The 12,645-nt window shown below is 34.0% G+C and overlaps 3 protein-coding genes across 7 annotated transcripts in view; 1 reads left to right on the top strand and 2 right to left on the bottom strand.

Annotated features, from left to right (window-relative positions):
* The first annotated feature begins 727 nt into the window (after nt 1–727).
* LOC108903571 (UPF0389 protein CG9231) lies at nt 728–2,091 on the top strand. Of its 2 annotated transcripts, XM_018705795.1 has the most exons (3): nt 728–887; nt 1,127–1,273; nt 1,746–2,091. In XM_018705795.1, exons 2-3 carry the CDS (start codon nt 1,130–1,132, stop codon nt 1,983–1,985), a joined length of 384 nt encoding a protein of 127 aa, XP_018561311.1. In that variant the 5' UTR covers nt 728–887; nt 1,127–1,129; the 3' UTR covers nt 1,986–2,091. The 2 variants fall into 2 exon arrangements, with proteins under 2 accessions (XP_018561311.1, XP_023313230.1); XM_023457462.1 differs by lacking the exons at nt 728–887; nt 1,127–1,273 and adding an exon at nt 1,290–1,356 and having other exon boundaries at nt 1,599–2,091.
* Nucleotides 2,092–2,879: 788 nt separating this feature from the next.
* Nucleotides 2,880–4,772, bottom strand: LOC108903581 (DNA repair protein XRCC3). Its single transcript, XM_018705806.1, has 5 exons — nt 4,512–4,772; nt 4,269–4,406; nt 4,031–4,219; nt 3,631–3,980; nt 2,880–3,576 (listed from the first exon to the last, which is right to left on the bottom strand). The coding sequence occupies exons 1-5, from the start codon at nt 4,564–4,566 to the stop codon at nt 3,382–3,384; spliced, it is 927 nt and encodes a 308-aa protein (XP_018561322.1). The 5' UTR covers nt 4,567–4,772; the 3' UTR covers nt 2,880–3,381.
* Nucleotides 4,773–8,128: 3,356 nt separating this feature from the next.
* Nucleotides 8,129–12,645, bottom strand: part of LOC108903598 (probable ubiquitin carboxyl-terminal hydrolase FAF-X) — a 29,403-nt gene continuing 24,886 nt past the window's right edge. For all 4 annotated transcript variants that reach the window (XM_018705826.1, XM_018705825.1, XM_018705828.1 and 1 more), the window contains 3 exons: nt 12,153–12,496; nt 11,814–12,096; nt 8,129–9,764 (listed from right to left, as the gene is read on the bottom strand). In XM_018705826.1, coding sequence (XP_018561342.1) covers nt 9,053–9,764; nt 11,814–12,096; nt 12,153–12,496 — 1,339 coding nt within the window. In that variant the 3' untranslated portion in view covers nt 8,129–9,052. The remainder of the gene's footprint in view (nt 9,765–11,813; nt 12,097–12,152; nt 12,497–12,645) is intronic.

Below are 12,645 nucleotides of genomic sequence, written 5' to 3'. Positions count from 1 at the left end.
CCTTAGCAAAGCGCATCCCAGGCTGCATAGCCGCACTACCCTACCCAACCATACCACACATAAACATGACACTACCCCCGGGGTTTACACAGACGAGCCGGCGAAGCAAGAAGAGCGCCAGAAGAAAGGGCCCTAGCCGGCGGGGCCCAGCCAGGACAAAAGGAGGTCCCACAAAGCGCCTACACCGGCCGCATTTGCGGTCGGGGTAGACGACGGATGGGGCCCACCTACGAAGGCTGTCCAGGCCTACACGAGATGAGGCAGGATAAAGAGGGATAATCCCCCTCGATCCCAAATCATTGAGGCCAATTTCTAGCCATAGAATAATGGCGCGATTATTCATTAATCGAATAATTCGTTTTTAATAGAACATACCTTAGAGCATATACTACAGGAGGCAGCGTCTTAGTGGCCGAGAGTGTAGCAGAGAGAGAGGGAGGTACAGAAGGGTCAATGCTATCTCTCTGTAGCAGCACGCGATTGCATGTTGTTAGAGAGAGACAGCACTAATATTCTTACACCCCCCTCTCTCTCTCTCTCTAAACCTAAACTCTCGATCACTGGAACGCTGCCTCCAGTACTCTACTCTATATCTATACTCTAAGGCAGTGACCACTTTATCAATTCAGAATGCAGTGACATCTCTTATCTATGGCAGTGACCAATGGTCTCCCTGACTGAATGTAATGTGACTTTGACTTTAGTACAGAATTATAACACTTTAGTGAATCTATTTTTCTCTTTGTCTATGAATCTTTTGTGGGTTGTCTATTCTAACTGTCTAGATTGTAATCCAAATGGTGAAATCTCATAATTCTGAAAATATTTTTCATTTTTAAGTCCTAAATATTTGATCTATCAGAAATAAACAACAAGTCAGATAAAACGTAAGTACTTTAATTAATGACATATTTAGCCATTTTTAACCTTCAAGTTCGAAAAAGTCATACTGCCTATTATTAGATTGTTTTGATGCAATAACAGTTATTTTTCAATCAAATTTCACATGCGTTAAACACGCATTTAATTATTTTTAATTTTTCGTTGTTTATTACTTCGTTTTTCGAACTGTGCCTCCTATTGCCATTGTTAGTTTAGAACGATATCAAAGCACCATATTTTTTAGAAAATGACTTCTTTTCTGCATAGTATATTTGTGCAAAAGCCAAAATTCTTAGGAACAAAAACTGGTTTTTCCAATGTAGTAAGACTGGTACATGGAAAAGTAGAAGCTTCCAGCCATAAGGTAGACAAATTGGAAAAAAGATTTTTGGTGTGGACTGGAAAANAAATATTTTTCATTTTTAAGTCCTAAATATTTGATCTATCAGAAATAAACAACAAGTCAGATAAAACGTAAGTACTTTAATTAATGACATATTTAGCCATTTTTAACCTTCAAGTTCGAAAAAGTCATACTGCCTATTATTAGATTGTTTTGATGCTATAATAACAGTTATTTTTCAATCAAATTTCACATGCGTTAAACACGCATTTAATTATTTTTAATTTTTCGTTGTTTATTACTTCGTTTTTCGAACTGTGCCTCTTATTGCCATTGTTAGTTTAGAATGATATCGAAGCACCATATTTTTTAGAAAATGACTTCTTTTCTTCATAGTATATTTGTGCAAAAGCCAAAAATCTTAGGAACAAAAACTGGTGTTTCCAACGCAGTAAGACTGGTACATGGAAAAGTGGAAGCTTCCAGCCATAAGGTAGACAAATTGGAAAAAAGATTTTTGGTGTGGACTGGAAAATACAAGAAAATTGAGGATGTACCTAATTTTGTGAGCCAGAGCACTATAGAACGAGCTAGGAATCGAATGAGAATAAGAATTGCGAATTATATGATGCTAGCAACGGCTGTCGGTTGCATAATAATGATTTACAGTGGTAAACAGGCAGCGAAAAGAGGAGAAAGCGTACAAAAGCAGAACATAGAATGGCACAGAAAAATTAAAGAGGAGGCAAAAGCAGAATAAGCTAGACACTTGTATTTGCCAATATAATCACTGTATATAATCGGTTGTGTATTCAATTAGATATTGTAGATAATAAAGTCGTCTGAAATATTTTTTCAATAGCAAATTTATATTTTGATTAGCAAAAATGTTTTTAACATTAATGTCATTTCTGCTAAATGTAGTATTAGGAATAAATGTTCTAAAATTTAATAAATAATAAAAATTTTAAATTATAACGTTTACATAAATGTATCGACATTTAATTCTAAATATTGAACACCAGAGTGAGCAATTAGTGATGTTACTGTGATAATACTGATACAATTTGTATAAGGCATTAAGTATGTAAACAAAGTTTAAGGGGTAACTATGAGCAACTTTAAAGCAAAAAGTTATGTAATCATGGGTCTGCAAACTGGTATTTTGAGATATGGAATGTCAAAACTTAAAAAAATGTATCTGAAGACTTGATGTAGAATCACAAATCGAAGGCTAATGATTTATTTAAAGTAAAAAAAGTAAAAATCCACTGGTTTCAGATATAAATATATGTACCAGTGTACCACTCAGGAGTTTGGCCCAACTAAAAACTTTTTCACTAGTAATTCGTAGTGTTTCCAAAAAAATCAAGACATCTTTCGTTTTAAACGATAAATGAACAATTTTCTACTTATTTTCATCTATATATAATTAATTAATATCTATGGAACTACTCGTTTCGCACAGAAATTTCATGATTTGTTTTTTTAGTAAATATTACAATTTTAAATATAGTCATGGCTCCTTGCCAGCTTACCAAAAATGTTAAATTTCACGCTATTAATTTTTTTTTAGATTTATGATCGGTTCATATTTAAAATGATATTTCTATCAAAAAAATGCCCTGAAGAGTTTATTATTTTATATTTTCTGGAATGTTTCGTAATGTTAATAAATATTTAAAAAAAGGAATCAATTGAAAATGGTTAAATTTTCAAATAAAATGAGAAATCTTGTTTCTTGGAAACGCCACAAGGAGTTAAAATGATTTTTTTATGATAAATTTCTGAGGTTTTCAATGAGAGCCACCTCCAGTATCTCCGGTACTATTTACACTTATTTATATCCAAATTCAATAGACTTTTAATTAGGTAATTCATTAGCCTATGTTTCATTATTCTACATCAAACGTTTTCACAGATATTTTAGAAAAGACGACTGTTTCTTAATTTCTAAAACCCTGTATCTCGAAAATGCTCCATTTACAGACCATGTTTATATACTAACATATTTGGTTTAAAATCACTCAAAAAGTTGCTCCTTAAAATTTGTCTACATATTTAATTAACACCTCGTATATTGCTCAAACCTTTCCTTAGATATTTAGAGACAAAGAATGTATATAAGAAAAATGATAATAACTATTAAAAATGAGTCAAAGATCCCTAAGTCCATTTTCATTAACTACAAAATTACACCTAGTATTTGGTAGGTCCGGGGCAAATATTACTTCAAAATCTCTGATTCTACTATTATTATTCCTAGTTATACAAAATCGACAAGTAACGTTGTTACTCCATGCCAAGCCCAAGCAAGGCTCAGTCTTTTCAGTTGCAAAGTTTTCCGCCACCTAAAACACGATAAGTAAAATACATGCACATTAAAAAAAATGAAAGCAAAATACCTGGTTGATGCAGACAATTCCTACTTTGTATTTATAACAGATGTGATGCAGTGCCGAACCTATAATTCCGATATCCTGACCCCTGCTACTGTAACAGATGTCGTTGTTTTCACTTCTGAAAACACCTGCTATGGAATCGACGATTATTAATCCGACATTTTTTAAATTGAGCAACTGAGGTAAACGAACACATAAACAACGTCTTAATTGTTCAAAATCAGCTGCATGTTCAAGATGCACTTTGTCTCCGAAATCGTAATGATTTAAGTTGTATTTATTTTTGAAAGTATTTGCTAACTGATGAAATCTTTTAGATGGAAATACGTCTTCAGTGCAAATGTATACTGCTTCTAAAATAAACACAAATTACAAATAAAATGTAAAATTATAAGTCTAATACCTTTTTCTTTGCCACCAACGCTTTTTGGTAGCTGAACCATTAAAACTAACTGCAAGCAAAACTGAGTTTTTCCTACTCCACTACAGCCATATATTTCTGTGATTCCATTAATAGGTATTCCTCCATGTAAAACTGAATCTATATTACTACAACCCGTGCTTATTCTATCCCACGGGGGTACTTGCTCGGCTAAAATTTTTGTGTATTAACAAGAAAAATATGTAAAATATTACTTTACCTGTACAAAATGTTTGTTTAAGGGCTATATTATTGGCCTCTTTCTTTATCGTTTCTAATAGCTCAATTGATAAACGAGTAAGATCATGTAGTTCATTTACAGATTTATTTAAAATAACAAATATTGAATCAACTTTTCCTACAAAATAATAGGTTGCAACACGTGTTACAAAGATAAAATATGTTTGTGTTTAAACCTCTTTAGATAACTAAGTTTATCGTGAATTTTAATGTTTCTGTTCACCTTCAATAAGTTTATGATAAACGTCGTAGTTTATAATGGTTTTTAATTCCTCCATATTTTACGCCACAAATTGTAGTGCAAAAATAAAATAATAAATAATTAGTGAAAAGTGAAATAATAAATATTTTCACCTCAACGAATGTTTGTTTACACTTATTTCTTATTTCTTACGTCCAGAACGTCTTTCCTATTTCATTCAAAGAGAATCACAGAGCATAGAAAATATAGTACTAACGTACTATATTTTCTATGTCACAGAGTGATGATGACTGATGAGAATGAAAGAATGAAAATGAAATAATGAATGAATGCACAAAACATATAATCAAAGGAAGAATTCATAGAAATATATCATTCCATTTAATTTCTCAAGCAATGAAGTGGAACAGTCACTTGTGCCGGTGCCTTGTGTCGATTGGCCAATTAAACTATTAAATAGTTCCAAATTTTCATGCCGCCATCTGTCGATCTGTCGTTAATAAACTGCGGAAGAATTCTTTAACAGGTGGCCAACTGTAATAGTCTCGCATTCACTTGTGAATTAATTGAACTTTTGGTGACGCATACTTTCCCCATAAATAGATTGTGTATAGGTATATTACATTAAACTAATAAAGATTCAATAAAGTCAGTTGCAGAAAAATCGACTATGCCAGCGTATTCACCGACCCCAGTTCCGTAAGATACCGCCTTGACATGTGCACTTTAATTTTTTGAAAATTTTCATCGACTTTCTTTAAACGTTTTAGGGTTCGGAAAAATCTGAAAAAATTCCGGTGGACCATAGAGGTGCCGACCAATCCAAAACTGTATTCAGTTCCTCTCTAGCCCACCAATTTTGGTTTTTTGTTTATCTAGTTCCATTTAAGTTTTTGGACGGCAGGCAACATACAATACAATATTTTTGTATACTTAGTTGCATAAAACTTTAAAAACCTAAAATTTTATATTGTTTTAACGAACATGTTTTAAAAGTTGTTGGCTTTTTTTGCAAACGTAAAAATATGATTAAATCTGTAAATATCTTGAAAAGTGGTGGTAAATTCAGAATATATACAGTGTGTCCCCGGATTGAGTGCACAAAGGGCAGGAGTTGAAATTTGAGCTTCTGGGCTTCATCTCTGCTTGGCCTTAGGCCGGTATTAGACTTATAAACGATATTTGACATAGATCTTTTATAAAATATTTTTTTGATATTTTTTTTTTAAAAAAGCTTCTGAGCAGTAGAGTAGTATTACACTGTCAAAGAACTGTATATTTTTAAGGGAATTGTGACGCTTAACAATTTGGTAGCTGAAACGCACCACACAAACTTGTCTTCCGCCATATCGTTTTGAAACTGTTAAATATTTTATCAAAGGTAATCGCTTGTTGTTACTTCCTATAAAATATCTTTTATAAAACAAATATTTTATGAAAGGAGTGTTATTACACTGTCAAATCTTTTATAAAATATATTTTATTGAAGATCTTTGTCAAATATCTTTTATAGTCTAATACCGGCCTTAGTTGGAAAAATTAGTCCAATTAATAATTAATGCACAGGGTATTTTTACGAAGAAATTTCAAAAATTGTGAAGAGTAAAGTACCTTTGTTCTTAAAAATATCAAAAATATTTTGGATTTCTTGTTTGGGGATGGCATTAATTATATATTTCTCTCGACAGTTTTTGAAAATTCATCTTAAAAACACCCTGTACATTAATTAAGTGGACTAATTTTTTCAACTTCCTAGTTTAAGGCCAAGCAGAGATGATGCCCAGAAGGTCAAATTTCAACTCGAAAAATTTTTGACAATTGCACACCAAGTGCACTTAATCCGTGGACACACTGTATATATCTATAAGGATATAGAAGTTTAGTAATAGGCTACCAAACTTACAATATGACATTACATTATTATTACAAGAAAAACTGCATTCAGTTCCTCTCTAACTCCACCAGATTTCGATATTTTGTTCAAAAAGCATCCGTTAATAAGAAACCCTTCCTGCCATACAGCCCTCTGAAAAAAAAAGGAGTCGTTGCTTGCCATCACCTACAGCCGTCATTTTGAATCCAAATCATTTGAAAAAATTCTCAATACTCTACCCGAAAACATGTACTTACAATAAAGCCTTTTTGTACACAACACTATTATATCTTGTATCGATTTTTCCTTGAAAATCACCGTTTTACCCACCTTTAGAATGGCATTAGGGTCTATTCTGTAAGCGCCTGGGTTAAATTTGACGAATGGTAAAAATTCTGGATTTTAACGTTTTCCTCAATTCTGTAAAGCAAACTAGGACTAGGACTAAACATTCTGAAAGAATATTTAAAAATGAGACATAAAAGAGCAACAAAATAGAAATTGGACTGTAAAGAAAATATTTAACGCAGATTCGAATCAGAAATTTTATTTTATCTTTAAACAAGTGACACTTTATGCAAATAATTACTACTATCGTATAAAAGTATAAAAATTGTTAGTTGATATGTGAAATTTTGGCAGCCATTGGAGTACGGTGTCATGTCGCCATAATGGCGATAAATCGCTACATCTGGCAATTCTGTCTATGGGACAGGTGAATAACAATCACATTTTGATATCAGAATGAAGCGAGACGAGCGCCATCTGTTACAGTGTCCAAAGTTGTAAACGTATTTGATTTTCTAAACTGTAATCGGATGTGTAAATAATTTTCAGTTTTCCATGCCGGTGAATTCCTACGATTTTCAAATATGATGCATTTAAATATTAAACCATTTCTAGACTTGAATTTTGTTAATACACCTTCATAAAACCTCAAATTTCCTAATGACATATTTTAAAAACCAGTTTTGACCTAAAAAAAAAGTTTTTAGACAGTTTCTCATAGAAAATTTTATTTCTCGTAAACTAGCGAATATTTTCCAACCAAACTATGTCATTAGGAGCTTCAACAAATGCTAAACCCTTGCAACTTTTCATTAGTAATAAATTTATTATCATCTTTGAAATAATTTATTGGTGGAGCCATCTAGTTTTCCTCTAGTAGAAGTGGCCTTCTTAAAAGAAGTGGTTACCATGGAGACTAGTCTCGGACTAGTAGTTCAAACGCGCTCAAACAAATTCACGAAGAAGAAGAAGACAATGTATTGATATTTAACCTAACAATTTTAAAATTAACTTTTTAACATTTCACTGGCCCTATTTAACAACTGTTAAAAATAATCGTATATTTTGTCAAAATTTTAACCCCCCTTTAAAATTTTACTTTCCTAACAGAATAGACCCTATTACCCCTTAAAAATTCTCAATTCTAAAATAATCAAATAAAAAACTGTGTTTTCCCCACGAGTGGTTTTAAATTAATGTAACGGATGTCTGTTATTCCCGTGAATTTTCCGATGTGTTTATGGGGAGGACGTTTAGAAATCCAAAAATGTGAAATAACTTTAAAATTTAAAAGAGTTTATTTTTCATTATAATTATCATAAATTATAATACAAACAAATGTATAAGCTTAGGTTTAAGCAATAATTCAAGAGTTAAATGAGACACATTTAAAACAAAAATACACTTTCATAGTAAGTATACAATTTCCCTCCGTTCTAACCTACAAAATACACAACATAAATAGTGGGGGGAAACAATCTCGTGATCCAGTAACAGTCACTTTATCATTACGAAATAAATAAATGTGCCATTTACACATACGATACGTTGAACCCGAGTTGTACATTTTGGTTCAATCCAAAGCCATAACGAAATTTAACAAATAATTTTTATAACAATTATCTCACAGATATAAAAATTATATACATAACTTGGATTATATAAAGCAACAGGATTTCCGTAAATAAAATTACGTGACAACTTTCAATTACTCCATTAAAAATATATACAATAGTAAAATTAAGGTTACGCTAAGGACATATATAAATAAAAAGTTAAATTAGGTTATGACTTTTCGGGTGGAGGAATTATATTATACAAAAATTATCACAAAGTTAAATAATAATAATAATAATAGAGCATAAATTTCATTTTGCTAGGTATTTACATTGAATTTCATGTTAAAGACAAACTGTAATCTAACTACTAAAGCACTCGAATCATATGAACAACATTACTGTACCAACAGCGAGCCGCGTGGTTAAAGCACTCGGAACGGAAACTAACGGGCGAATCTTCATTATGGCTGATGGAAAACAACTACGAAAAAAAAAAAAAAACGGGACAGTAATCGTATTTACATTTTTCGAGCGGTTCACTTTATCCTAATCAATATATTAAGGGACTTGCTTTGCAAAAAGGAACGTATATGCAGAAATGCATTCCGGTCAATATAAAAATTCAGAAAATGCGTCAAGTTACGTTTATATACATACATTATCACATGTCCCTCTCTCAATAAATAGTCAACCAATATACATGCGGCTGCAACGCGGCGCAGACCCCACGGCCGGCTCTATAAAAATCTCTACGTTGTAATAAAACTGTTAAAAAGGCAATACAAATCCTCACAGAATACAATTCAGCCGTGACCTCTGTACCGACACGTCCGGCTTACCTATTAAGTATTTGGGGTGTTCTCACAGCTCTGCGTCACATCGGGCAAGTCCGACGCATTCTCCTCCGTCTGAGGCGTCTCCACGGTGACCTCCTCCTGGGACTCCTGTTCCTCGCTCACGTCGTCCTCCTCCCGTTCCGTTTCCGGCATCAACTCCAGCGCCCTCTCCAACGTCTTGCGGGCGCTGTTGGACCTCTCCAAGAAGTACCCGTTGGAACTCTCGTTGCTCTGAGCGGGAGGCGACCACGTGTTGTAGGCGTACTGGGCGTTAGGTGGGTACTTGCGCTCCAGCTCGTCCTGCAGCCAGGCAACCGCCGAGGCCCAGGACCTGCGGAGGTCCGCCTGCCGAAGCAGCATCGTCTGGGCCTGGCCGCATTTGCTGAACAGCGCCACCATACACTTGATGCACTGGTAAGCCCGCTTCTGGTAGTGGTTCTTCGCCCGTGATATTGTTTCGAGGAGACCTTCCCTCTCGTCGGGCACGCCTTTGATGGCATTGTGTATCCTGTGGGTCTGCCAGGAATCTTCTATCAGCAACACGGACAGGAGGATTTCTATGTGGTGCCGGAGCTCTTGGCAGTACGCGAAAGCTATCTGCCAGAGAAGTTCCGACAGCACGTTTCTAGAGAAATGGGGGTTCTCCCAGGAGCAGAACTGCAGCAACTTTATGGCTTCGTCGGTCAGATTAGTATCTTCGATTACTTTTTTTATGTAGCTAAAACAGACAACTTTGTATTTTAATCGCAGAAAATTAAAGGAGAAATAAATAGCTCAGTATAAGACGGTTTTTAGGTCCGAATTCTTGACACATGGGATGAATTCTAAGCAAAAAATGCTCTATAACGTTTTTTCCAAAAATTAATATTTTCCGAGTTATTTGCTATTGCAAATGTTGATTTTTCATCAAAAAAGTGCATGTTTTTCAACCATTTTTGATAAATAACTCGAAAACATTGCGTTTTATCAAAAAACCCATGTTAAGCAAAAATAAAGCTTTGAAATAACGAATCGATTCATTTTTTGTTGATTACCGTAGATGTAATAATAACCGAGTTATCACTCTCTAAAGGTGATCGTTTATATTTCGGAAAGTAAAATCAGACATTTTACCGTAAAATAATGGCGAAAGAACTAATTTTTTGAAGAAAATGAATATAACATTTTTTAAAGTGCTTGGAAAGACCTTTAAAATGCTTTTTGAAAAATTTTCGTAGCTCAAAAAGTTGCGGAGTTATGATGAAAATAAAAGGGTCATCTCATTTTTTCTGAGAAAAAATCAACAATAAAATCTATGGCTTTACCATAAAAATAGAAACTAAACGTAATCCATGTCGACTTTATTTATATTAATAATAGGCTCTGCAAGTTTGACCAGTTTAGAATGCCTAAATTTAAAAAAAAGTTTGAAATAATGAAAAATAAAATATTTTAATTTTTTAAAAAAATTTCCTTTTTTTCGAAATAACTCAAAATTTAAACAAGATACGTAAAAAATGCAAGGGTTCAAAATTAAAGGTCTTTTTTAGTAATATTTTTGCTTTCTTTCAATTTTTCTGTAGAGCAAAAATTAACTGAAATATTACGTTTTTTAGTTTGCTTTTGCGTGTAAGGTCCACCTTCTTTGAGACCTTAAAACCTAAAAATCTCGAAAACGAAGAGTTCAGGACCCTTCAACCATACAGGTTGATTTGTAGCTCTTGCAATTCCCTACAAATTGCTTTTTGGAGCGATGAAAAATATTAAAAATTAAAAAAGTTATTGTTAAAAAACGAATTGTACTATTCAGTGAAAATCGTCGGATCGTGAAAATGACTTAATTTCCTCTAGTTTCCTTACACGCACAAACACACACACGCACATGTCCAAACAGAGAAAGTCGTTAGTGATGATAGTTCTTTAGATGATATGTAAATTTTTGATAATAAAGTATAATTGTATAATACACAAATAATTTTTATTTTCCCTTTCACTAATTACATAATTTAAGTTTCGAATTTTAACTAATCTCACTCAATTTAGTAATGTATCGTTGAGTGTTTTGAAGCAGGTAAAAATTCTTCAATTCCTCATTAAGGGTTGTTTTTAAGGGTTGAAACGTTGCAATGAATCATCAGTAATATTATAAACAGTGACGAGTCTTTCATTCATTATAAATGCTATGAAAATGTGAAAAAAATGTTTTGCTTTATTTTCTGCAATAAGGGTGGTTTTTAAGGGTTGAAACGTTGCAATAAATCATGTATGATTTCATAAACAGTAAAAAATATTCAATTTTTCATTATTGCTCCGTCAAAACATTTCAGAGCCGCAAAAACTAATTTTTGTTTTTTTTCCTCATAAAGGGTGAATTTTTAGGGTTGAAATGTTGCTACAAATCAAAAATTATTATTCAAAACATAAAAGAATGCTTATTCTATTGACATAACACTTAAATCTATGGTTTTTACGTTTTTTGCAAGAAAGGGTAGTTTTCACCCCCTAAAAACAATAAACACACATTATGGATATGTAACTTTTGTAAAGGAGGGTGAAATGACCAGTTTTCATTAAAATCGGTGTGTGTGTCAAGAATTCGGAGGTAATACCCTATTTTTACCGTTGTATACTGGACTAAAAATCATAACAAATTATTACAAAATAGAGTGGAAAGCGAAAAGGAGATTTTGCGAGAAAGGTCCATTCAGATTTATTTTATGACAGTAAAATATGGTTTAGATATCCGTTTTGTTAATAATAAACTCTATATTACTGCGACATCACATACCTGGTACGATTAAACAATATCTCCGCCGCCTGTGGCGATATGGGCATGATGTAATCGGGGCAGGTGGGGTCTCTGTAGGGGTTGGGTAGAACGGGATTGCCATTACTAGACTGGCACTTGCCACTAACATCACAGCAACGTATGAGACAGGAAACCAACTGGTTCAGCTTCCCTAGTTCCGTGTATTGGTATTTTATGGCTGGGCCCGGGCCCTCGTCCAGCGCGACCAGCATAAAAGTGGCCGGTACGTTCATCCTCAGCAACTGGGCCTTCTCTTGGATGCCTAGATTAAAGCGACATTAAATAAATCATAAAAAAAAGCCAACGCTCGCGACTCACCTTGGTTGGCGTACATGTGGAAAACGGTGCAGTAATGGGGCAGGTGCCTGCCGTGTTCGCTGACTTCCCTCTGGAGTAGCGCGAGAAGGGCCCAGAGGATATGATCGCTGAGAGTCGCCGAGGGATCGTTGATATTGATGGAGGGGGGAGGGGGAGACGGTCCGTCGTTTATAGAGAAGTGCGCCAGCAAGACTATTATTTTTATAAAGGCGGACCGCACCTCGTTGCTGGGGCAGCTCAGTAAGTATTCGCAAAATCTACTCATGTGGTTGAACAGCATGTTGTGAGCGAACCAGGAGCGTATCGTGGCGGAAGTGCGGAGGTGTAGGCACAACACATCACACCTTGAATTATAAGAAAATTGGTTAAAAAATACAATGAGTACAATATGCAAGGTGCATATTAAACTTTTACCAAAATATTCCCTGGTCGATGCATAAAAATTTATCCAGTTTATTAGAATATAAGCTTTTATGATAGACATCAGTTACCA

This window comes from Anoplophora glabripennis, unplaced genomic scaffold (genome assembly GCF_000390285.2).
Source record: "Anoplophora glabripennis isolate ALB-LARVAE unplaced genomic scaffold, Agla_2.0 scaffold127, whole genome shotgun sequence".
Taxonomy (NCBI): Eukaryota; Metazoa; Arthropoda; class Insecta; order Coleoptera; family Cerambycidae; genus Anoplophora; species Anoplophora glabripennis.
The sequence above is the reverse complement of the archived record's forward strand: the minus strand, read 5'-3'. Positions and strand labels throughout refer to the sequence as shown.